We start from the raw sequence: 27,550 nt of genomic DNA, 5'->3' as shown, positions 1-27,550 counted from the left end.
GGTCATTACTGGTTGGGATTTTTTTTTTAATATATATAAATACCAAATAAAAAAAGTATGTCTGAAAATGTCAACTGAGGTAACTTAGCTTCACAATTATATTAATACCCCAATTACAGATAACTCATATTTTCATTGTTAGAAATTACTAGTAAATTGATTTTCAGATTAATCTTCCCCATGCACAAATATTGTATATCTTCAAAATAGATGTTATCTCTTATACTGGAAATACTGCTAAGGAAAAAAATGTCCCTGTCAGTAAAATTTATACATGTGCTTTACTGTGTCTACCACTAGTACATTCTTAGGTTTATCAATTAGAATTTATAGTTATTTTATACTGTTTTTATACACCTTCAGAAAATCCAATCAAGTTGATTTTTTCCCCCAAGTTTAATTGGTTTTGCAGTTCTTTCTTCTCTGGTTTTTCAGAAGAAAAATTATAAATGTTTTATAAATGTTTTAGTTTGTGTTCATTCTAGCCTTCATTCCATATTTCACTATGTATTAATATTTATTAGTTATCAAATTTTATAGCTTTAAATGTTTTCGTATGTCAGTCTTTTGTATCTGAAGCGCATATTGCAGTGTGTTTGTTTATAGTTGTGGTTAAATCTAATTTAAAAAATTTTTAGAAACCATAGATTAATGATAAAACAGCTTACAGAATTTTTAATTTATTCCCAGTCTTAACCATTACACTTAAACCACTTTGTATGAATCCAGCTTGAGCTTCATTCACTATTGTAAGTTATGTGCTGTGTAGCATACGAATATATATAAAACACAGTTCCTGCTCTCAAAGACTTCTACCCTAGAAGGAGAATTACATATCCAACTCTTCTATAAAACAAAATCAATTTTGAAATGGAAGGTAGTTGAGATAATTTTTGATTCACTTATTTAAATTTCACAGTCATCTTGGATTTCACAGAGTAGTTCTTCAAAATACTACTTTATGTTTAGTTTGCTGCTCTGAGAGTCCAGACCATGAAGATATAACTATAAAGTGGGTTTTTTTCCTCATAAACTTTATATTAAGTCCAAGGGTCAAATATCACAGTTTTGGGCTTCCCTGGTGGTGCAGTGGTTGAGAGTCCGCCTGCCAATGCAGGGGACACGGGTTCGTGCCCTGGTCCGGGAAGATCCCACATGTCGCGGAGCGGCTGGGTCCGTGAGCCATGGCCGCTGAGCCTGTGCGTCCGGACTCCGCAATGGGAGAGGCCACAGCAGTGAGAGGCCCTTGTACCGCAAAAAAAAAAAAAAAAAAAATCACAGTTTTACAGAGAAAAACGGATTAACTGTCTTAAAGGATTTACTTTACCTTATTCTCCACTCCCACCACTCCCAATGGGAAAAGCATCAATAAATCAGGTATATTCTCTCTAGTCAGCATCCAAACATACTGCTTGGCACATGGTGTAGTGAAGTGAATAATTTCATATGTCAAGTGACTCTGTATTTAAGGTGATATTCTCTCCAAAGACGGGATTTAGGATTTGTCTGGTTTTGTTTTTATGGATTAAAGAGTTGAGATAGAGAATTGGGAAGTGCGTATTGCTTCTTTTTGGCATAACCTTAACCAGGGAAATTTTGATTTAATAAATTAAGAGAATTTTAGCTTTTTTCAGGCAAACAGGTTTTTATTAATATAGAGTACATTCTCTAGGGTTGTGATTCTTAGCCTTTTTGAGGATTACTTTTTTTGACAATATTATAAAAGTAGGCTATTCCCCAATAAAATGTAAGATGTAAATTTTGCATGTAATTTGAGGTAATGCGCAAATTCCTAAAGCCCATTTTTATATGTATACATATATCTATATGTGTGTATATCTTACATATATAGATAATATATCTTACATATATACACATGTATATAGCTCTGTACCTTTACTGAGATATAATTCACATACTATACAAGTCACCTATTTAAAGTGTATAATTTAGTGGTTTTCAGTACATTCACAGAGCTGTGTAACCATCCTTATAACAATTTTTTATTGAAGTATAGTTGATTTACAATGTTGTGTTAATTTCTTCTGTACAGCAAAGTGATTCAGTTATATATATGTATACATTATTTATATCCTTTTCAATTATGGTTTATCATAGGCTACTGAATATAGTTCTCTGTGCTATACAGTAGGAGCTTGTTGTTTATCCATTCCATATATAATAGCTTACATCTGCTAACCCCAGCATCCCACTCCAACTCTCCCCCAATCCCCTCCCCCTTGGCAACCACAAGTCTGTTCTCTATGTCTGTGAGTCTGTTTCTGTTTCATAGATAGATTCACTTGTCTCATCTTTTAGATTCCACATATAAGTGATATTATATGGTATTTGCCTTTCTCTTTCTGTCTTCACTTAGTGTGATAATCTCTAGTTGCATCCATGTTGCTGCAAATGGCATTATTTTGTTCTTTTTTATGGCTGAGTAGAATTCCATTGTATATATACCACATCTTCTTTATCCATTCCTCCTGTCGATGGACATTTAGGTTGTTTCCATGTCTTGGCTATTGTGAATAGTGCTGCTATGGACATATGAACTCTTTGGATTAGAGTTTTGTCTGGATACATGCCCAAGAGTGTGATTGCTGGATCATATGGTAATTCTGTTTTTAGTTTTCAGAGGAACCTCCATACTGTTTTCCACAGTGGCTGCACCAACTTACATTCCCACCAACAGTGCAAGAGTGTTCCCTTTTCTCCACATCCTCTTCAGCATTTGTTACTTGTGGAGTTTTTAATGATGGCCATTCTGACTGGTGTGAAGTGATATCTCATTGTAGTTTTGATTTGCATTTCTCTAATAACTAGTGATGTTGAGCATCTTTTCATGTGCCTATTGGCCATTTGTATTCCTTCTTTAGAGAAATGTCTATTTAGGTCTTCTGTACATTTTTTTGATTGGGTTGTTTGTTTCTTTATTGTCAAGTTCTATGAGCTGTTTGTATGTTTTGGAAGTTAAGCCCTGTCAGTCGCATCATTTGCAAATGTTTTCTCCCATTCTGTAGGTTGTCTTTTCGGGTTTTTTTATGGTTTTCTGTGCTCTGCAAAAGCTTGTAAGTTTAATTAGGTCCTATTTGTTTATTCTTGTTTTTATTTCTATTGCCTTGGAGACTGACCTAAGAAAACATTTGTACGATTTATGTCAGAGAATGTTTTGCCTATGATCTCTTCTAGGAGAGATGTCTTATGTTTAAGTCTTTAAGCCATTTTGAATTTATTTTTGTGCATGTTGAGAGGGTGTGTTCTAACTTCATTGATTTACATGCGGCTGTCCAACTTTCCCAACACCACTTGCTGAAGAGACTTTTTCTCCATTGTGTATTTTTGCCTCCTTTGTTGAAGACTAATTGACCGTAGGTGTGGGGGTCTTATAATTAATTTTAACATTTTTGTCATTTCCAAAAGAAACCCTGTTCTCATTAGGAGTTGCTTTCTGTTTCTCCCCAATTCACTCCCCTCTCTACCCTAACCAAAAGCTAATTACTTTCCATCCCTGAAGACTTGTCTATTCTGGACATTTTATATAAATGGAATTATAAAATACATGGTTTCTTTCACTTAGCAGAATGTTTTCAAGGTTCATCCATATCATAGTATGTAACAGTACTTCATTCCTTTTTATCCTTGAATAATATTTCATTGTTTTTTATTTATCCACACATCAGTTGATAGACCTTTGAGTTGTTTCCCCTTCTTGGCCATTATGAATAATGCTTCTTTGAACATTCGTGTACAAGTTTTTGTGTGGACATGTTTTCATTTCTCTTGAGTATGTGTACCATACCCAGGAGTAGAATTGCTGGGTTGTATGGTAATTCTATGTTTAACATTTTGAGAACTGCCTGACTGTTTTCCAAAGCAGCTGCACCAATTTACATTCCCACCAGCAGTGTACAAATGTTCCAGTTTCTCCATATCTTTGCCAATACTTATTATTGTCTTTTTTATTATAGCCATCCTAGTATCTTGTGGTTCTGATTTGCATTTCCCTGATACTTAATGATGTTGAGTATCACTTCATGGGCTTTTTGGACATTTGTGTATCTTCTTCGGAGAAATGTCTATTCATATTCTTTGCCCATTTCAAAGTTATTTGTCCTTTTATTATTGACTTGTAAGAGTTCTTTATATATCTAGTTCAGGTCCCTTATCAGAAATATGGGAGATAGGGCTTCCCTGGTGGCGCAGTGGTTGAGAGTCCGCCTGCCAATGCAGGGGACACGGGTTCGTGTCCCGGTCCGGGAGGATCCCACATGCCGCGGAGCGGCTGGGCCCGTGAGCCATGGCCACTGAGCCTGCGCGTCCGGAGCCTGTGCTCCGCAACGGGAGAGGCCACAACAGTGAGAGGCCCGCAAAAAAAAAAAAAAAAAGAAATATGGGAGATATATTTTCTTCCATTCTGTCAGTTGTCTTTTCACTTTGTTGATGGTATCTTTTGAAGCAGAGAAAGGTTTTTAATTTTGATGAAGTCCGGTTTATTTTCTCCTTGCTTGTGTTTTTATTGCTTATGCTGCTTTTAGTGTTATTTCTGAGAAATCCTAAGAAGACCTAGCTCTGGGCCTTGAGGATTTACTCCTGTACTTTCTTCTAAGAGTTTTATAGTTCTAGCTGTTACATTTAGATCTGTGATTCATTTTGAGTTGATTTTTGTATAGGTGTGAGGAAGGAGTCCACTTCATTCTTCTACATATGAATATCCAGTTATCCCAAAGCCATTTGTTGAAAGACTTTTTAACCCTCATTTAATTGTATTGGCTAGTTCTTAGATCCTTTTGCAGATCCACAAACCCAGCTCTAGGGAAGGGTGCAAAGTTAAAAGACAGATAGGACACCAAAAAGGTGGAGAGGCCACATTATTTATTTATTTATTTATTTATTTTTGGCTGTGTTGGGTCTTCATCGCTGCACATGGGCTTTCTCTAGTTGAGGCGATGGGGGCTACTCTTCATTGTGGTGTGCGGGCTTCTCATTGCGGTGGTTTCTCTTGTTGTGGAACACGGGCTCTAGGCACACAGGCTTCAGTAGTTGTGACACACGGGCTCAGTAGTTGTGGCTTGCAGGCTCTAGAGCGCAGGCTCAGTAGTTGTGGCACACAGGCTTTGTTGCTCTGTGGCATGTGGGATCTTCCCAGACCAGGGATCAAACCCGTGTCTCCTGCATTGGCAGGCGGATTCTTAACCGCTGTGCCACCAGTGAAGTCCCCACATTGATTTTTAAGTTGAGCCTTGATTCCTTGTTACTACTGCACATTAGTTACCTATTCTATTGCTGTGTAACAAATTACCCCCCAACTCAGTGGCCTAAAACAACAAAATTTCTCTAGGTCATGAATTTGAGAGACTTAGCTATGTAGTTCTGGCTCAGGATCTCTCATGAAATCAGTCAAGATGTCAGTTGGTACTACAGTCAAATCAAGGCTTTCTTAGGGATGAAGGATCTGCTTCTAAGGTGGCTCCTTCACGTGGCTGTTGGCAGAAAGCCTCGGTTCCTTACCACAGAAACCTCTCCATAAGGTTCGTTGAAGTGCCCTCGGGATGTGGCAGCTGGCTTTCCCCAGATCTAGTGATCTAAGAGAGAGAGTAGGGAGGAAGCTGAAGTGCTTTTATGACCTAGTCTTGGCCATTACAAATTGTCACTTCTGCCTTACTGTTTTCGTTAGAAATGAGTCCCAGAATCCAGCTCACAGGGCTGGAGAATTAGGCAGTGCTTTTTGAAAGTAATATCAAAGAATTTGTGGACATATTTTAAACTATCTCATATACTCGTCAGTTTTATTAAAAGTTTTATTAATTCCAAACAGCTTATGTTCTTTCATACTATATGCCCATTATCGCTTAATAAAATTAGATGATCTCCAAGTCATTCATTTCTTTTTCTTTTTCCTGTTGTTGTTGTTGTTATGTTTTAATGTCCTTGATGTTTCTAATATAACCAGTCAGTGCATTTTAGGATCAAAACAAAGTAGAGGAGTATGTATCAGAATGTTATATCAGCAAATATGACAAAGAAATAACATGATTTCTAAAATGAAATAAGTACAGGAATATTTCCTCCTTTATAAATCCCTAAGTCCTCACAGCCATTTTTCCAGTTCCTAGAAAGCAACACATGAGTAGTTATCTTTGAAGCTGTCTTTGAATACTTCCATGAACCTGCGTACTAGCTGACTGAAGTTTTGATCACTCCTAACTCAAGAAACATTTAAAAGTTAGCCATTAATTCTGAACCCATTTTAATACTTTACTTTGTAACTTTGGTTCCTCCTGCAAACTTTTTTCATAGGTGATGATTTTACATGACTTTGGAATTTGCCTCTAGTGGGACGCTGTGGGAGGATGAACACAGAAGAGCTGGAGTTATTGAGTGACTCCAAATACAGAAACTATGTAGCTGCAATTGATAAAGCACTAAAGAATTTTGAATACTCCAGTGAATGGGCAGATTTGATATCGGCACTTGGAAAACTTAATAAGGTATGTCTGTCTTACTCATTTTATAAAATGGAGTAAAAATCAGAAATCTGCATCTGTATTTACTGAATTTCTCTCAACTTTGAAGTAAAGAATTTAAAAACATAACTAAACCTCAGAATTACTTTTGACTCTGCTATTTTACTTCATGAGTTGCATGCCTATATAGTCAGACTTTTTTTTTTTTTGAGGCCAAAACCACAACAGTACTTGAAAAATATAGTTATTCCTTTATTACCTATAAACACAAGACTAGGAAGCAAATATGCTAACCATGAAGGTTAATAAGTTCCTGTAAATGAGCATCAGATATGGTTCTGGAGTTCCTAGCAGCAAAATGAAAAATTGCATGTGGAAAGCTACTGCTGTGTCCTTTCCAAATGGTATGTAGCATTAAGAAAACATTTTATGTCCAGACAGTTCTTAGTTATAGTCAGTACTTTTTACAAAAGTGACAAGCTGTTGCTTAGGCCTTGGAGCTTGGCCTTGAATGATCCTTCTTCACATGTCTGGTTGTTATCCACTGTTATTGTGGTGGCATCACTGATCAACTTGTAGCTTTAAATTTTGACCCCTTTTTTTTTTAACTTAGATCAAAATTTTCTCACTTCACACACATAGTTTTTATTTTGGGGGCTTTGGGGGTTTGTTTTTAATAGCTGTTAATTGAATACAAATGCTACTAAATATTAAGTGGACTAGGGGAGCAGATATGAAGGGCGAGCTCTTCCGGTAACTATTTTAACATCAAACAGTTTGGCATACAATTATTAGGAAAGAAATTTGTCTTAAAATACATACCAAGAACACTAGTTTTCAACCTCATACTATAGATAATTACCCTGATATCTTAAAAAGAAAAGCCTTAATTTCCAATGCCAAGGATTTATCTTAAAATTAGATGCACAAACTTTTGTTTGACATGTTAACTTCTAACATTTGTCATTTGAGGTTTGATAAATTCTCAAAACTTTTACAATATCCCCAAGAAATTGCATCCAAAAATATGAGTTTGTTTAAAGGTAGTTAGGTTCTTTCTTGTCCTGAAGGGTCTCTTTCTGAAGATTTATTAGGAAATACGTGTAAAAGCAGTTCATTAAGTTGTGGAAATTAATTTGCCTAATTAAGTACATAATTAGTTTTTTATACTTTTTTTTTTTTTTTTTGGCGGTACACGGGCCTCTCTCTGTTATGGCCTCTCCCGTTGCGGAGCACAGGCTCTGGACGCGCAAGCTCAGCGGCCATGGCTCACGGGCCCAGCCGCTCCGCGGCATGTGGGATCTGCCCGGACCAGGGCACGAATCCGTGTCCCCTGCATCGGCAGGCAGACTCTCAACCATTGCGCCACCAGGGAAGCCCCTAGTTTTTTATACTTAATCAGTATTCATGAAAACAGATTTCACTGTATCCAGATAATATAACATAGGATATACAAAGCATTGGTGAAACTTACCTAAAATCATGGTGAAACAAGGCAAGGGTTATATATCTATAAATTTGTTGAAGATAGTCTAAATATGTTTTAGTATAAAATTTTATTTATTAATATACTAAATTATGCCTCATTTATACAAGTTTTCTAACTGAAGTGCTTTTAGAAAATAGTGCTATATTTTGCTTTTTAAAAAAAATTTTTTTGGTATCAGTAGAATTTATTGAGGCATTTTGTGTTACACATCATTAAGTTTCCTTCTACAGAAGTACTTCTGATAATAATTATACTTTTCTTTAAAATATATGTAAATATTGATTCTTTGCTCCTGCATCCAAAATTCAAAGTAATAGTCTAGAAATGGAAGGCAGCTAGTTTCAAAAACTAAAAATATTTTGTAGTTGGAGTCTTATTAGTGTTGTGCCCTTGATTTGCTTTGCATTCGTAGGTCTAATTTTATTTACATTCGTTACATCCAATTTAAAACTGGATTGAAGGCTTGTAGTGGGAAGAACATTGAAAATGTTATATCTAAGTGGACCTCAGACCCTCCGCTTTTTTTGTGAAATGAAAAATCTAGTGCTTCTCTTCTGTACTGCCTTTGGCAGATCATTCGTTTTATATATTTTAACCTCAGTTATTTTTTAAAATAAAGGACTTCTTTTGTGTTTCATCTAAATTCCAGTTCCAGTCTATTATACTGTATTCATTCTGAGTGTTCATTTTCTAGTATTCTATCAGCATTTTGCCATAATACTCTGAAGAACTGCATTTGTAAGTCTTTTATCACTTAAATAATTAATCTCCTTTGAGTGATTTGTGAGATAGCATCTTCTTCTATAAATTCTGCCTTGACCATCATCTCTAAAGAAATGTAGTGGCTGAATAAATACAGCAACATGTATTTTACCCAATTGGGAGATTAGTAAAAGCAAATGGGCAATTATAATCTCATGTATGTTCTTGTTATCACTAGAATTACTTGCTATAATATGATATAGTACAGCAGTGGTTGTTCCTCTTCCAACAAAGTATCTATGTTGAGGTTCGATTTTCTTCATGTATTTCAAACAGTGTATCAAAAATAGGTTGAAGGCTGACTGACATTAAAGATTTGCAGACATCTAAAACGGTGCCTTTCTTCTGAACAAATTTGTTTTGGAAAGTATTGTTATTTTTCATAAAAATGTTATTTCTGTTAACACGTAATGAGTTTTTTTTTTAACAAATTAATAAATATTTTTAAATCCTCAGTTTTAATTTTAAATCCAGTATTGACAGATGTAACTGACAAAAACAAAAGTTTTTTGACATCCTCTATAATTTTTTCAGAGTGTAAAGAAGTCCTATAAGGGTTTTTGGTAATACTATGCTAGAAAATGGAAATAAAATGAAATGTAATATTTTTCTCAACTGAATTAAAATGTTTTCTTCAAGGTTTTACAAAATAATGCAAAGTACCAAGTGGTACCCAAAAAGCTGACCATAGGCAAACGCCTAGCTCAATGTCTACATCCAGCATTACCAGGTGGAGTTCATCGGAAGGCACTTGAAACATATGAAATTATCTTCAAAATCATTGGACCTAAGCGACTTGCCAAAGATCTTTTTTTATATAGGTGAGAATAATTTTACTGTCTATTTGCATGTAAGTAAAAAGTATTTTTAGCTATTTTATGCTTTTTGCAGTAAAAGGTAAAAAATTGAAAAGTCCTTAATGATGAAAGTTTTCAAATGTCAGTCTTAAATATTTTGATAAATAAATACTTAAGAAAAATTTACAGTATTTCTTTCTTTCTTTTTTTTTTTTAAGATTTATTTATTTATTTAGGCTGTGCCAGGCCTTAGTAGCAGCATGCAGGATCTTCATTGCGGCATTCAGGATCTTTTAGTTGCAGCATGCGTACTCTTAGTTGTGGCATGCGGACTTCTTAGTAGTGGCATGCGGACTCTTAGTTGCAGCATGCATGTGGGATCTAGTTCCCTGACCAGGGATTGAACCCAGGCCCCCTGCATTGGGAACGTGGAATCTTACCCACTGGACTACCAGGGAAGTCCCTAATATTTCTTAATACAAGAATTTTTTCCTTCTCAGATGTCATTTTTGAAAAGTTTATTTTTTTTCAAAATTGTTGAGACTACAGAACATTCTGTGTTTTTAAGCTAGAGAACTACCCTGAGAAAAAATAGATACCTTGATCTCTTAGCACCTTTCAACATAGTTGACCATTCTCTCCTTAAAATAGTCTTTTTCTCTTGCCTTCTGTTATACTTCATTCTCCAGTTTTGTTACTTTCTCAATCTCCTTTACCAGCCTTTTCTCCTTTCCCTAAACTCTACATATGGAGTTCCTTAAGGCTTGCTTAGTCCTGTACCTAATGTTTTCACTTTATATTCTCTCCTTGGGCATGCTTATCCAAGCCATGATTTATCTTTTATGTGCAGACTCCCAACTTGGTATCACTAGTGCTGACTTCTGCTTTAAACTCCTGGCTTACTTGCCACCTCAGTGTGGATCTTTAAAGGCAACTGCAGCTCAACCTGCTCCAAACTAACCTCACCTTCTCCCATAAACCTGGCCATCTGCGGTGCACTAAAGCTCAGTAAATGGCACCACCATCCATCCATTTACACCTGAAATCTCAGACTTACACTTGACATCTTGTTTTCTTTGCCCATATTCTCCTTCCTCTCATGAATATTCTGTCACTAAGAGTTCTATCTCATGGTGGTTAAGAGCAGAGGCAGTGGAGTCAGACAATTCATATTTACAGCTAACTGGCTCTGTGATCTTGAGCCATTTTCTTCACCTCTCTCTGTATGTATTCTCATCTGCAAAAATGGGAATAAGATGATCAATTTCATAGTATTGTTAACAGAATTAAGAGAGTTAATATATGTAAAGTGCTTAGAACAAAGTACAGCATGTAATAAGTACTCAATAAATGTTAGCCATTGTTCCATGTTCCAAATACATCTACCTCTCTCTACCCTTGCTGGCAGCATCCTCACTAAGTAAGCATTATCTCTAGCCTGGTCTTTGTTACTGGCCTCCGAATATTCATATAACATCTGTTCTTATTCTCTTACACCCTTTTCTCCACATAGTATCAGAGTAAACTTTTTAATACATTGAATAGGTAATGTCATTCCTCTGTTAAAAACCTCCATTGACTTCCTCCTGTCGCTTAAAAACAGAATTCAAAGCCCTTACTATGGCTTTTAAGGCTTTATATACTTTGGCCCAGTCTGTGTCAGTGACCTCTTAACTCCTGCCACTTTCTACCCAGTTTACTCCATTCTGACAACATAGGTCTCTGCTTATTCTTCCTCATTTTCTTTGTTTTCCTCACTCTGTAATGCTTTAATCCAGGTCTCTGATCGAATATCAGCTCATAGAAGTCTGCGTATTTACTTCTACATCTTTGTCATTAGTACTCTGCAGTTTTACTGTGATGTATTTAGAGGTAGATATCTTTTTCTTTATCCTGGTTGGGATTCATTGGGATTTTAAAATCTGTAAATCAATACCTTTCATCAATTCTGGAGTCTCTTTAAATTGACTTTACTCCATGTATTCTCTCTTCCTTTTTTGGAACTATGATTAAACATATGTTAGAACTTTTCATTCTGGCTTCCCCATATCTTATCCTCTCTTCCATTTTAGTTTGATGTAGTCACACTTGTTTAGTTTTGCTTTTGTTGCCTTTGCTTTAGGTTTCTTATCCAAAAAAATCATTGCCAAGGGCAGTGTCAGGGAGCTTTTCTCTATGTTTTCCTCTATATTTTATGGTTTCAGGCCTTATATTTAAGTCTTTAATCCATTTGGAGTTAACTTTTGTAAGTGATGTAAGATAGGGGTCTAATTTCATTCTTTTGCATGTGCATATCCAATTTTCCTCTATCATTCGTGACATTGGTGATGCAGACATCCTTTTTTACTCTGGTTAGTCTTGTCATGAGTTTATCAATTTTGTTAGTCTTTTTAAAAACAAACTTTTAACTTCATTGATCTACTTTACTGTGTATGTGTTTTCTCTTTCTTTAAATTCTGCATGGATGTTTTAAAAATAGAACCTAAAGTCAGTAATAGGTATTTTTAATACTAATAATAAACACTATATTACAAGGAACAGCACTTTTTAATAAAAAGCTGAAAATTGCTCAGTTACATGTAATAACTGATCAATTCCTTTCTTAAGGCAAGACTTTTCTTATATAACTCATGCCTACTACTTTTTAAACTCTTAAATAACAGAAAGTTTACTTTAAGAAACAGCTATTTTACGAAGTTGCAGTATATCTAATTTTATTAGCAATATAAGAATAATATATAATGCTATATAAGAATAATAAATTAATTCTAGAACACCATGTCTAAATATGGCAGACATTCTTATATACACATACCTTATGGAGTAAAATTGTTATTGTGTATTTTTTAGAAGTATAGCTAATTTAAAAACTAAAGTTTATATTAATGTTGGACTTTTTATTTTTTATTAAGTAAGTTAATCTCAAGGTTTATGCTTTAACATAAATACAAATACTTTTAAAGTTCTGTAACCTATGATAAAATATCATATTGTGTCTTCAAACTTATTTTTTTTAATATGATACAGTACACAGAGGGGTTACTAAGAAGGCTAGACATGTAGTTTGAGCAGCATAAAATATTAAATGGATATGTAAAGTAAACTTTTGATAATACAAACCCAGACTTCAGGCTAGAGAGATTTTAGAGCAGTTAGTATTCAGGTGGCAGTTGAAGCCAAGAGAATGATTGAGATCACCCAGTACGTTGTGAATAATAAGGAGGGTAAAGGAATGAGACCATTCTGTGAATACTTAGGAGTCACATTATTTAAAGAGCAGGTGGAGGAAAGTAGTCATTGAAAAGGAACAAGAAGAATCAGAGATAGAAAATGTACCAGGAGACAGAGCTCACCTGAAGCCAAAAGGGGAAAGAATTTCAAGAGAAAGTTGTGGTGAATAGTATCAAATATTACTGGCACATGAAACAGTAGGGACTGAAAATAGACCATCAAATCTGGCGATTAGTAGACATTGGTGACAGTATGGAGAACAGCTTCAGTAGAGCAGGTAGAAGTGTCATGATTGAAGATCAGATGGGAGGTGATAAATTGGGAGGAGTGCTTTTTTTTTCCCCCCAAAAGTTGAAGTAGGAAGGCAGCTTCAAGCCAGGAGGTAGTTAAGATAAAGGTTTGGGGATTTTGTTGTTGTAATTTATTCTCTTTTTAGAGTCATAGGAAAGATTTAAGCACAATTGTCAGTGGAGGAAGAAAGAAATTACAGGAAAGAAAAAGGATGGTAGATAAAGCAGGGCCCTGGCAAAAGGAGACGTTGGGCCCTGGGGCAAGGTAGCTTTGAAGAGGTTACTACTGTAGCTTTAAGTCACACTGTACTACCTAAAATTGAAGGCGGGAAAATGGCGAGCTGAGGGAATTCCCACTAGATGACCTCTGTTTTCTGTATAAAGTAGGAGCAAGACAGATTCTTAATTCATTTGTTAAGCACTTTGCAAGTGCAGGACTTGGTGTTAAGGATTTAGGATACAGAAATAAAAAGAGAGTCATGGTCTCTTGCTTTCTGATATTACAGAATTATCTACTAGAATTACTCTTTTTTCCCCCAGTTTTATTGGTAAATAATTGACATTCCTCACTGTGTAAGTTTAAGGTGTACAGCATGATGGTTTGATTTACATATACTGTGAAATGATTACCACAGTAGGTTCAGCTAATATCATCTTTTCATATAGATACAATAAAAAGAAAAGAAAGAAGAAAAGAATAAAGGAAAAAAAATTTCTCCTTATGATGAGCACTCTTGGGATTTACTCTGTTACAACTTTCCTGTATATCATATAGCAGTGTTAACTGTAGTCATCATGTTTTACATTACATTCTTAGTACTCAATTATCTTATAACTGGAAGTTGGTACCTTTTGACCACCTTCTTCTAATTCCCCCTCCCTCTACCATTGGCTCTTGTAACCACAAATTTGATCTCTTTTTCTATGAGTTAGGGTGTTTTTTTGTTTTGGTTTGGTTTGTTTTAAGATTCTACCTATAAGTGAGATCATACAGTATGTCTTTTTCTGTCTGACTTATCTCAGTATAATACCTTAAAGATGCATCCATGTGGTTGCAAATGGTAGGATTTCCTCATTTTTATGGCTGAATAATATTCCATGTGTGTGTATGTGTGTGTGTGTGTGTGTGTGTATACACACACACACACAACTTCTTTATTCATCCATCAGTGGACACCTAGGTTGTTTCCATGTCTTGGCTATTGTAAATAATGCTGCTATGAACATGGGGATTCTTTTTGAGTTAGTGTTTTTTTTACCTTTGAATATATTCCCAGAATTGGAATTTTTAATTTTTTGAGGAATCTCCATACTGTTTTCTATAGTGACTGTACCAATTTGCAGCCCCTCCAGCAGTGCACAGGGGTTCCCTTGTCTCCACATCCACACCAGCATTTGTTATATCTTGTCTTTTTGATGATGGCCCTTCTGCCAGGCATGAGATGTTATCTCACTGTGGTTTTAATATGCATTTCCCTGTTGACTAGTGATGTTGAGCATCTTTTCATGTATCTGTTGACCATTCATGTATCTTCTTTCGAGAAAAGTCTATTTAGGTCCTTTGCCCATTTTGTAATTAGGTTGTTTGCTATTGAGTTGTACAAGTTCTTTATGTGTTTTAGATATTAACCCTTTATCAGATATATGGTTTGCAAATTTTTTTTCCCATTCTGTAGGTTGTCTTTTTACTTTGTTGATGTTTCCTTCTGCTGCTGCAAGGAATAGCATTACTTTTTTTTTTTTTTTGGCTGCACTGTGTGGCATGCAAGATCTTAGTTCCCCGACCAGGGATCGGACCCTTGCCCCCTGCAGTGGAAGCGCAGAGTCTTAACCACTGGACCGCCAGGGAAGTCCCTAGCATTACTTATTATTATCACAGCAATAGAATTACTTACTGTTAGTAAAAACAGAATTACTTATTAGAATAAGTGTTAGGTTCTATGGGGACATCAAATAGGGAGCCTAACCTAGTCTAATTAGGAGACAGTCTCCTCAAGGAAACAGCTTAGGCTGAGTTTCTGAGTCCTAGGAATCATCCAGACAACAACGAGGTTGTAAGTAAGGGAGCAGGAATTGTATCTTTCAGAGCAGCATGTGCGAAGGCCTGCTTGCTAACGAGGGTGTGGAAAGTTCTAAAATGAACTTGAGAGGAATTCTTCAGTGTAGCTGGAGCAGAGGGTGCAGGAGTGATATTGGTGAGCATACATTGTCTCTATAGAGGTATGTAGTAGCAAGATGTTAAAAGCCACGTTAAGCATTTAGACTATATCTTAAAGGCAGCAGGAAACCAGTGAAAGGTTTTATTGAGAACAGCTGCTTCAGGGCTATCCTGAAGCAGTACTTGGTAAGACATGATGATTGAGAGATGATGATTGAGATACCTTGGTGGTCTCTTCTAAGGAGCTATCTGATGGAGATGGAGAGAATTTATTATATTCAAAAAATATCTAGGAGGATGGCTTGGAGAGAAAACTTGGTAATTGATTCCGATTTAAAGTAGATTTTTTTTAAAAGGGTCAAGAGTCGCTCTAAGATGTATAGCCTTTGGTCAACCAGATGGATGCTGATGCCATATTTTGAAATGGAAATTACAGGGGAAGGATCAGGATTTGGGGCAGGGGGAGGGAGGGAACTCTGTTTATGAATTGTGAAATTTGAAGGCCTTGTGAAACAGCTAGGTGGCCACTGGGTTTATGAGTATGAAGCTCAGGTGAGAGACCTAGGTTGGTTTAATGGATATAGAAGGCATCACTATACAGGATACCATTTTAAGCTGAGCAGTATAACATTATTTCATTTTTAAAAGATTTATACACACATGTTGGTACATATGAATTAATATTTTATAGTTATTTTATCCCCCACTTTTATTTTTATAAAACAGTTCTGGACTATTTCCTCTTCTTGCAAATGCTGCCATGTCGGTGAAACCAACATTGCTAAGTTTGTATGAGATATATTATCTGCCTTTGGGTAAAACACTGAAGCCTGGTCTACAAGGATTGCTAACTGGTATTCTTCCTGGCTTAGAAGAAGGATCAGAGTACTATGAGAGGTAAGATAGTACTGTTATTGCTGCAGCTAAGTAATCAAAGTCATGGATTTGTCAGCAAGCATCCTTAAATCAGTAATATTAGCATCACAAAAACTAATTATTCTTGACACGTCAGTATATCACCTGAAGATTTTTATAGCAAAAAAATTAGTGTGTCTAGTTTGTGTATCACACTGAAAATTTAGCTGAGTAATAAGAGCACAGACTTGGAAGGTAGATGGACTGGGTTCAAATCCTAGTTTGACAGACACTGTGTGAGCTTAGGAAAGCTTTTTCAACATTTCTGAACTTTATTGAGTTTTCTTGTATATAAAAAAGCATAACCTATTTCATTGTGTTACTATAATATTTCAATATCACTTAGTCTAGTGCCTAGCACATAAAAATCACTCAAAAATTTGTGACCCATAATTTAAAATAATAGTACAATAGATAGGACATTTAAATTAATAAAATGAATGGGAAATTGGGCCATGTACCATCAATTTTTAAATTGTTAATGGTGGAAAATAGCCTAGCACCAACCTATTGACATGATACTCTTGATATTTTAACTCTTCGAAGAAAATGATTTGATCTGTTTTGGAGCCTATCATTTCTTTGGAAGTTAATAGTGGTAGACAATGCAGGGTAACATTAAGTATCTTTAATCTCTGTTACTGATATTCTTACCAAAAAGGAAATTATGAATTAAGGTGGCAGAAAAAGAAAATGCCAAACTTTCTTTACGAGTACACATGATTTAAATTTAAATAATTTATTCCAGTGCATTGACCAGCTACCCTTTTATTATATTTCATCTGCTCCCATAATGCTGTAAGAATCTAATCCTGAAAATATTGGATTACTCTTATAAGCTACTTTGAGAAAAAATACTTTAGTCCTCAAAACTTATCATTTACTTTTATTAACTTTTTTACTTACTTGCTTACAAGTTTAGAAACACAATATGAGATTATTTTATTAAGTTTATAAATCAGTCTTGTTTTAAATTGTTTTATTAATTCTCCTAAGGGAAGCATACAATGAATACCATTTCATAAATCTGCTAGTTATAATTAAAAATTTAACGTAGAAATTGAATAATGGTCTTTATGACTGTGGTATCTCTATGATTTAATCTTGTTATGTGCCTTAGTCTTTTGGGCTGTTGTAACAAAATACCACAGACTGGGTAGAAATTTATTTTCAGAAATTTAGAAATATTCAGAAATGCAAAAATTCAGAAATTTATTTCTCACAGTTCTTGAGGCTGGGAGTCCAAAATCAAGGTGCCAACATGACCATGCTCTGGTGAGAGCCTTCTGCCTGGTTCATAGCTGGAGCCTTTTCCCTATATCCTCATCTACTGGAAGGGACTTTGGAGCTCTGTTGGTATTTCTTTCATAAGAACACTAATCTCATTCATGAGAGCTCTACCCTCATGACTTAAGCACCTCCCAAAGGTTCCACATTCTAATACCATCACTTTGGGGGATCAGGGTTTTAATGTATAAATTTTCAGGGGGCATAAACATTCAGACCATAGCAATATGTTTTGCCAGTTATTTCACACAAGTTCTATAAAATGATATGAAAACATGTTCTTTTAATGCATAGTTAAATTGAGGCTAGAAGGGATTACAGTGTTAGTATTAAATCACATAGTAAGTTAACAGTAGAACTCATCATCAGATTCTCTTGATTCTGAATCTGCTTTACAGCAATGTAATAATTTTTGTGTATTGCATTGTTTATCTTATGTTTAAAACAAATGAAAGGTAATTCTTTAAATGCAGTTCTTAATAGAGCAATAATGCATCTCTGATTTTGTCATAGGATAATTCATTGAAATAGTGAATTACATAATGTGATTTCAAAGAGAAGGAAATATTTGGAAATAGCCTTTAAAATTTTGTAGAAAATCAACAGAAGATATGTTCTGCTATAGGATTATTATTAACTATAATGTATGTGGGTTTAACAACCCACTGAGGCAGATGGGACTTGTGGTGGTGTTTTTGTTGTTATCTTCATTTTACGGTTGAGGAAACTGAACTGAAGAAACACTAAGTGATTTCCCCAGATTACACAGCTAGTAATTGGGAGAGCCAGGACTTACACCCCAGTTCTCTGACTCTGACGTGTATGCTTCTTCCCATCTATGGAACATATGACTACGGCAGGGATGCTTTCATACATTCTGGGAGAGGATAATGATTTGTGTTTAACATCGTGAAACTAAATATTTCCCTTTTTCAACCACTTTATTTTGTACCTCAGAACAAACACATTATTGGAAAAGGTTGCTACTGCAGTGGACCAGTCGGCATTCTACAGTGCCCTCTGGGGTAGCCTTCTAACCAGTCCTGCTGTGCGTTTACCTGGAATCACGTATGTTCTTGCCCATTTGAACAGGAAGCTTTCCATGGAAGATCAGCTTTATATAATTGGCAGTGATATCGAGCTAATGGTAGGTATACATGTGGTTGCTCATTTAACTCATACTTCTTTATAGCCAGACACAAAATTCCAGATATTGAGAATCGTGCCACGAATGAAGTTCCTGTTTTCATGGAGCTTACATTTTTCATCAAGGAAACTTAAAGACCAAAATAGTTGCTAATTATTCTTTTGAAAACCTACAAAGTTTTTTCATGGAAAAGGAATTGTTATTTATATGTTATCTTTATTATCTGTTATTCAAGCAAATAAATGGTCTTTATTACCATCTTGCTAACTGATTAGACCATTGTTAACATAGCCACATTCATTATATTATCTCGAAGTGTACCTTCTGTTGGATCATAGATTTCTTTATAGGAAAGACAGATTTTAGACAAAGTGATAGCCAGATTCTGTATGGAATTTATGCAAAATGATGTATTACTAAAGCAGATAGTGAAAGATAGTTGAAAAAAATCACATTGATTGTTTGCTTATACTTTTTAATTTCAAGGTTAAGAACAGAAGGAAACCTTTTATCTCTGTAGAGTGCTGTACTCTTAAAATGAGCAAGGAGTGAAAAACAAAGAATCCCTTAAGGGTCATTTTGAAATGTTTAAAAAAAAAGGTTGTGATTAATCATCCTTTACTTTTTCCCCACATGATTATGAAATGACAGATTTTTATGCAGATTTTTGGTTATATGTATTAAAGTGTAATTAACATACACTGAAATTAACTCATGTGTACAGTTGTATGAATTTGACAAATACATACAGTCATTTGTCAAATTCATACATACTATACATACTATAGTATACTATACATACTATATACATATATACATACTATAAAATCAAGATAGAGAACATTTACATCACCCCAAAAAGTTCTTTTCTGTCCCTTCGTAGTCACTCTCATTCCCCTACACTCCCAAGTCCTTGTAAACACTGATCTATTTTCTATTCCTGTAGATTGTGCTTTTTGCAGAATGTTACATAATAGAATCATGCAGTGTTAGCTGTTGTCTGGTTTCTTTCACTTTGTACGTGTTTGAGAATCATCCATGTTTTTGCATGTATCAATAGTTTGTTCTTTTATATTGCTATGTAGTATTGTATGAATATACCATAGTTTGTTTATTCATTCACTGATTAATGAACATTTGAGTTCTTTCCAGTTTGGGGCAGTTATGAATAAAACTAATATAAACATTTGCATACAGTTATTTATATCGACATATGTTCTTTTTTTTTCCATTTACAACTATTTCTCTTTTTTTCATATTTATTTATTTGGCTGCGTTGGGTCTTGGTTGTGGCACACACAATCTTTTGTTGCGGCACACGGGCTTCTCTCCCGCTGTGACACTCAGGCTCTAGAGCGCATGGGCTCAATAGTTGCAGGGTGTGGTCTCTCTAGTTGTGGTGCACGGGCTCCAGAGCACGTGGGCTCAGTAGTTGAGGCATGCAGGCTCTCTAGGTGTGGCGCACAGGCTCTAGAGGCTGCAGGCTTAGTTACCCCGCAGCATGTAGGATCTTAGTTCCCCGACCAGGGATCGAACCCGCATCCCCTGCATTGGAAGGCAGATTCTTAACCACTGGACCACGAGGGAAGTCCCTCTTTTTTTTACATTTTTATTTTATATCGGAATATAGTTGATTTATAATGTTAGTCTCAAGTGCACAGCAACATGATTCAGTTATACATATACATATATCTATTCTTTTTCAAATTCTTTTCCCATTTAGATTTTTTTTTTTTTTTTGGTACGCAGGCCTCTCACTGCTGTGGCCTCTCCCGTTGTGGAGCACAGGCTCCGGACACGCAGGCTCAGCGGCCATGGCTCAGGGGCCCAGCCTCTCTGTGGCATGTGGGATCTTCCTGGACTGGGGCACGAACCCGTGTCCCCTACATCGGCAGGTGGACTCTCAACCACTGCGCCACCAGGGAAGCCCTCCCATTTAGATTATTACAGAATCTTGAGTAGAGTTCCCTGTGCTATACAGTAGGTCTTTGTTGGTTATCTGTTTTAAATAAATAGTGTGTATATGTTAATCCCAACCTCCTAATTTATCTCTTCCCCCCACCTTCCCCCTTTGGTAACCATAAGTTTGTTTTTTAAGTCTGTGAGTCTATTTCTGTTTTGTAAATAAATTCATTTGTATCATTTTTTTAAGATTCCTTATATAAGCAATATCGTATGATACTTGTCTTTCTCTGTCTGACTTACTTCACTTAGTATGATAATCTCTATGTCCATCCATGTTGCTGCAAATAGCATTAGTATGATAATCTCTATGTCCATCCATGTTGCTGCAAATGGCATCATTCTCTTTAATGGCTGAGTAATATTCCATTGTATATATGTACCACATCTTCTTTATCCAGACATATATCCTTATTTCTTGAGAAAATACATAGGAATGGGATTCCTGCTTTATAAAGTAAATATATGTTTAACTTTTTTTTATAACAGCTTTATTGAGATATAATTCACATACCATGAAATTTATCCTTTTGAATTGAACAGTGGTTTTTAGTATATTCACAAAGTTGTACAACTATCACCACTAATTTGAGAACATTTTCGTCACCCCAGAAGGAAACCCCATCTGTACCATTAATCACATCACATTTTCCCTCACTCCTGTCCCTAGCAACCACTGTCTATATTCTGTTTCTATAGATTTGCCTATTCTGGACATTTCATATAAATAAAATATATGATATGTAGTCTTTTATGAATAGCTTCTTTCACTTACCATAATATTTTCAAGATTTGTTCATATTGAAGCATGTACTTCATTCCTTTTAATAGCTGATTAATATTCTGTTTGGATATAGCACATTTTATTTATCCATCATTCAGTTGATTACAGTTTGGGTTACTTCTCCTTTTTGGCTCTTAAGGAATAATTCTTTATGAACATTCATGCATAAGTTTTTGTGTAGACATAAGTTTTTGTATCTTCGAGATATACACCTAACAGTGGGATTACTGGGTCATATGGTAACTGTGTTTAACTTTTTGAGGAACTGGCAAACTGTTTTCCAAAGTTACTGTACCGATTTACATTCCAATTAGCAATATACGAGGGTTCCCTTTTCTCTACATCCATTTCAATACTTGTTACTGTCTGTCTTTTTTATTATAGCCATCCTAATGGGTTTGAAGTGTTATCTCATTGTGGTTTTGATTTGCATTTCCCTAATGATTAATGATGTTGAACGTATTTGTGGTTATTGGCCATCTTTAAATGTTTGGAGAAATGTCTGTTCAAATTCTTTGCCCATTATTTAAATTGGTTTATTTCTCTTTTTGTTGTTATGTTGTAGGAGTTCTCTATACATTTTGGATATTAAATTCTTATCATATATATGATTTAAAAATATTTTCTCCCATTCAGTTGTCTTCTCACTTTCTTGATAGTGTCCTTTGAAGTACAAAAATTTTAATTTTGATCAAATCCAATTTATCTGTTTTCTTTTTTGTCATTTGTGCTTTTGGTGTTAGATATTATCTAAGAAATTGTGTCTAATCTAAGCTCAAACAGATTTACTTTTATATTTTCTCCTAATATATGTTTTAAGGTTATAAGAAACTACCAAACTATTTTCCAAATGTATTGTTACATTTCCTTTTAATGACTTAATGGAAGTTTTAAAGAAGTCATTTTTTTAAATTTCTTTAAAAATCAAGTGCCATAATTGGATAACTGTTTATAATACATCACAGTCAAAGGACTAACCTCCTTATTATTCAAAGAGTTACGTAAATAAATAAGTAAATATTAACAGTCAAGTAGGAAAATTGATTTGAACAGAAAGTTAACCTAAGGAAATAAAAATAATTCAAAGGTACGAAAAAATTCTCAGTGTTATTTGTAAGAAGAGAAATAAAAATTTAAACTGTATGAAGATACCCATTTTCATATATCAGATTGACAAAAACAAGAAACGTGTGGGTTAACACGGAAAAACAAATTGTCACACAGAGCTGGTGAGAATATAAATATACATAACCTTAAGACAAAGCATTACACTATTTAAATTGCAACTGCGTATATCACAATATCTGGCAATTCTGCTTTGAAAGATTTATCCTGTAGGTGTGCTTGTATATTATGTAAGTATATTGCAACATTACTTACAATAGTAAATGGTTGTAAGCAGTATAAATGTCCATCATTAGGAGCCTAGTTAAATAAATAAGGATTCATCTATGAAAGGAAGTATTTCTTTGGATATAAAAAATGAAGTTCTTTATGTAGTGTTAAGGAAAGCTCTGCAGGGTATGTTGTTAAATGAAAAAGGCAGAGTTTGGGATTATGCATGCATGTTTTTTTTACTTATATTTGCAGAAAGTATTCACTGGTATTCTTGATTGTTTACACAAACAAAACTGGGTGGTTGGAAACAGATGGGGGAGAACCTTTTGGCTATGTACTCTTTTGTGCTCCTTAATTTTAAACTATTATATTTACCTATTCAAAACAATGTACAAATGTGTAATTAGTGATAAAAGAAACTTGGAAACATACTTCTGTTTTTTGAGGAAAATGAAGCATTGTTACATTTTCATGGTAACTATTTCCCAGGGTAATACACAATAGATAACTAAAGACTCTCTTATTTTAGGTAGAAGCGGTAAGCACTTCGGTGCAGGATTCAAGTGTACTGGTACAGAGAAGCACACTGGACCTCATACTCTTCTGTTTTCCATTCCACATGAGTCAGGTAAAACAGTAATGCCAGTATCAACATAAGGCATTCTTTAGACATTCATAGATTCCTGATGTGTAGTTATTTTTAAAATTGGATTTAAGTTGTATTCTCTTGTTTTATAAACCAGTAAGTACATAGAAAACAAGTTCCCTTTTTAAGGAGTGGAATTTGTGAAATTTTGGGGAAAATAAGATTTATTGATTTGGATAAGAATATGAAGAATTAAATAGATTATTTCATACCTTTAAAAAAAAAGTTTTAACCTTTAAAAAGCAAGAGGTATTGTTATTCATTGCTAGCTGTGAGTAAGCCAAGACTCTGAGACCCAGGCCTTCTACCTAGCTCTTATCTCTGTCCTAATGTCATCTTTTCTTGGTTTGGTGATTTGGGGGATGTATGTCAGACCCTTAGCAGAGTTGGCTGTAATTTGAAAGCCAAATATTTAGTTACTCTGACATTCTCTAGTCCAGTTGAAATTTGAACAAGGGTTTGAACTGCACAGGTCCACTTATATGCAGATTCTTTTTCAGTAGTAAATACTACAGTACTACAGAATCCATGGTTTTTTGAATCCTAGGATATGAAACTGTGGATATGGAGGGCCGACTGAAATTATGCTGGGATTTTCCATTAACTGTTGACACTCTTAACCCCCTCTTTGTTCATGGGTCAACTGTACTTTCGTGACAGATGAGAATAACTCACTTAAATCGTAAATGAAGCTGGAACTTAATTTAATTACTATCCTCATTTTTTAAGGAAGTGATCTAAATTCTTTTGAGTTCTAAATTATGATGAGCAATTTAGAGTGCCAATGTGTAAGTATTCAGAATGGTGGAACTACATACCTAACAAATGTAATAAGAAATGGAAAACTTTTACCTCGGAAAAGTAAGTTTGTTTCTAAAATGTCATTAGCAGAAAAGACTATTATTTGGGATTTTGTAAGAGCTGTGGTTAGTAGATAACTAGTGAATTTTCATTATAATTGGCCGTGCTCAAATTTTTCTTTTATTACTTTATTCAGGTTGAAATTGAGTTACTAATAATTGAAGAATCTTACACTTCATTGCCTATACTGTTCCCTAGTAATAGGAACAGTATATTTATACGGGTGGGACATAAACCACCCCCAGTTTCTATTTTAAGACTTGCCATCCTTAAGCCAAGGGCCTTTATTCTGCCTCTGGCTTTTCACAAAAACGGCTGCTGTGGCATATTGGTGTAGTCTGAACTTACCAGTAGAGAGGTGGGCAAGCAGCCTGCAAGATAAGAATGATTTTTTACGATGGCTTCACAGGCGAATTCTGTTAAACATTTAGAGAAGAGCTAACACCTATCCTTCTCAAACTCTTCCAAAATATAACAGAGGGAGGAACACTTTCAAACTCATTCCACGAGGCCACCATCACCCTGATACCAAAACTAGACACAGATGTCACAAAGAAAGAAAACTACAGGCCAATATCACTGATGAACATAGATGCAAAATCCTCAACAAAATACTAGCAAACAGAATCCAACAACACATTAAAAGGATCATACACCATGATCAAGTGGGGTTTATCCCAGAAGTGCAAGGATTCTTCAGTATACACAAATCAATCAGTGTGATACACCATATTAACAAATTGAAGGAGAAAAACCATATGATCATCTCAGTCGATGCAGAGAAAGCTTTTGACAAAATTCAACATCCATTTATGATAAAAACCCTCCAGAAAGTAGGCATAGAGGGAACTTTCCTCAACATAATAAAGGCCATATGTGACAAACCCACAGCCAACATCGTCCTCAATGGTGAAAAACTGAAACCATTTCCACTAAGATCAGGAACAAGACAAGGTTGCCCACTCTCACCACTCTTATTCAACATAGTTTTGGAAGTTTTAGCCACAGTAATCAGAGAAGAAAAAGAAATAAAAGGAATCCAAATCAGAAAAAAAGAAGTAAAGCTGTCACTATTTGCAGATGACATGATACTGTACATAGAGAAGCCTAAAGATGCTACCAGAAAATTATTAGAGCTAATCAATGAATTTGGTAAAGTAGCAGGATACAAAATTAATGCACAGAAATCTCTAACATTCCTATACACTAATGATGAAAAATCTGAAAGTGAAATTAAGCAAACACTCCCATTTACCACTGCAACAAAAAGAATAAAATACCTAGGAATAAACCTACCCAGGGAGACAAAAAACCTGTATGCAGAAAATTATAAGACACTGATGAAAGAAATTAAAGATGATACAAATAGATGGAGAGATATACCATGTTCTTGGATTGGAAGAATCAACATTGTGAAAATCACTCTACTACCCAAAGCAATCTACAGATTCAATGCAATCCCTATCAAACTACCAATGGCATTTTTCACAGAATTAGAACAAAAACTTTCACAATTTGTATAGAAACACAAAAGACCCCGAATAACCAAAGCAATCTTGAGAACGAAAAACGGAGCTGGAGGAATCAGGCTCCCTGACTTCAGACAACACTACAAAGCTACAGTAATCAACACAGTATGGTACTGGCACAAAAACAGAAATATAGATCAATGGGACAGGATAGAAAGCCCAGAGGTAAACCCATGCACATATGGTCAACTTACGTTTGATAAAGGAGGCAAGAATATACAATGGAGAAAAGACAACCTCTTCAATAAGTGGTGCTGGGAAAACTGGACAGGTACATATAAAAGTATGAAATTAGAACACTCCCTAACACCATACACAAAAATAAACTCAAAATGGATTAAAGACCTAAATGTAAGGCCAGACACTATCAAACTCTTAGAGGAAAACATAGGCAGAACACTCTATGACATAAATCACAGCAAGATCCTTTTTGACCCACCTCCTAGAGAAATGGAAATAAAAACAAAAATAAACAAATGGGACCTAATGAAACTTAAAAGCTTTTGCAAAGCAAAGGAAACCCTAAGCAAGACGAAAAGACAACCCTCAGAATGGGAGAAAATATTTGCAAATGAAGCAATTGACAAAGGATTAGTCACCAAAATTTACAAGCAGCTCATGCAGCTCAATATCAAAAAAACAAACAACCCAATCCAAAAATGGACAAAAGACCTAAATAGACATTTCTCCAAAGAAGATATACAGATTGCCAACAAACACATGAAAGGATGCTCAACATCATTAATCATTAGAGAAATGCAAATCAAAACTACAATGAGATATCATCTCACACCAGTCAGAATAGCCATCATCAAAAAATCTAGAAACAATAAATGGCGGAGAGGGTGTGGAGAAAAGGGAACACTCTTGCACTGTTGTTGGGAATGTAAATTGATACAGCCCGTATGGAGAACAGTATGGAGGTTCCTTAAAAAACTAAAAGTAGAAGTACCATATGACTCAGCAATCCCACTACTGGGCATATACCCTGAGAAAACCATAACTCAAAAAGAGTCATGTGCCAAAATGTTCATTGCAGCTCTGTTTACAATAGCCAGGACATGGAAGCAACCTAAGTGTCCATCAACAGATGAATGGATAAAGAAGATATGACACATATATACAGTGGAATATTACTCAGCCATAAAAGGAATCGAAATTGAGTTATTTGTAGTGAGGTGGATGGACCTAGAGTCTGTCATACAGAGTGAAGTAAGTCAGAAAGAGAAAAACAAATACCGTATGCTAACACATATATATGGAATCTAAGAAAAAAAAAAAAACTCATGAAGAACCTAGGGGCAAGATGGGAATAAAGACACAGACCTACTAGAGTATGGACTTGAGGATATGGGGAGAGGGAAGGGTAAGCTGTGACAAAGTGAGAGAGTGGCATGGACATATATACACTACCAAACGTAAAATAGATAGCTAGTGGGAAGCAACCACATAGCACAGGGAGATCAGCTCAGTGCTTTGTGACCACCAGAGGAGTGGGATAGGGAGGGTGGGAAGGAGGGGAGACGCAAGAGGGGAGAGATATGGGAACATATGTATATGTATAACTGATTCACTTTGTGATAAAGCAGAAACTAACACACCATTGTAAAGCAATTATACTCCAATAAAGATGTGAATGAATGAAAGGAAGGGAGGGAGGGAGGAAAGAAAGAAAAGAAAGAAAGAAAGAAAGAAAAAGAAAGAAAAAGAAAGAAAGAAGAAAGAAAACAAAGATTATGGCAAAGAAATATGTGGCTCAAAAGCCTAAAATGTTTATTAAAAAAACTCATTAACCTTTACTGTTAAACATTCCCATTGTTTTCTTCCCTTTCAAACTTTCAACGCTATTAGTCCTTCAATATACTGATAGATGATTCAGCAGGA

The 27,550-nt window shown here is 35.2% G+C and overlaps 1 protein-coding gene across 1 annotated transcript in view; it reads left to right on the top strand.

Moving 5' to 3' along the window:
• The first annotated feature begins 6,313 nt into the window (after positions 1 to 6,313).
• Positions 6,314 to 27,550, top strand: part of DOP1A (DOP1 leucine zipper like protein A) — a 91,856-nt gene continuing 70,619 nt past the window's right edge. Inside the window, exons 1-5 of the mRNA XM_060168349.1 lie at positions 6,314 to 6,494; positions 9,361 to 9,542; positions 15,924 to 16,094; positions 18,357 to 18,546; positions 23,160 to 23,258. Of these exons, the coding sequence (XP_060024332.1) occupies positions 6,357 to 6,494; positions 9,361 to 9,542; positions 15,924 to 16,094; positions 18,357 to 18,546; positions 23,160 to 23,258 (780 nt within the window). The 5' untranslated portion in view covers positions 6,314 to 6,356. The remainder of the gene's footprint in view (positions 6,495 to 9,360; positions 9,543 to 15,923; positions 16,095 to 18,356; positions 18,547 to 23,159; positions 23,259 to 27,550) is intronic.

This window comes from Lagenorhynchus albirostris, chromosome 12, assembly GCF_949774975.1.
Source record: "Lagenorhynchus albirostris chromosome 12, mLagAlb1.1, whole genome shotgun sequence".
Lineage (NCBI taxonomy): Eukaryota > Metazoa > Chordata > Mammalia > Artiodactyla > Delphinidae > Lagenorhynchus > Lagenorhynchus albirostris.
Note: the sequence above shows the minus strand (reverse complement) of the source record. Positions and strands in the feature narration are given on the sequence as shown.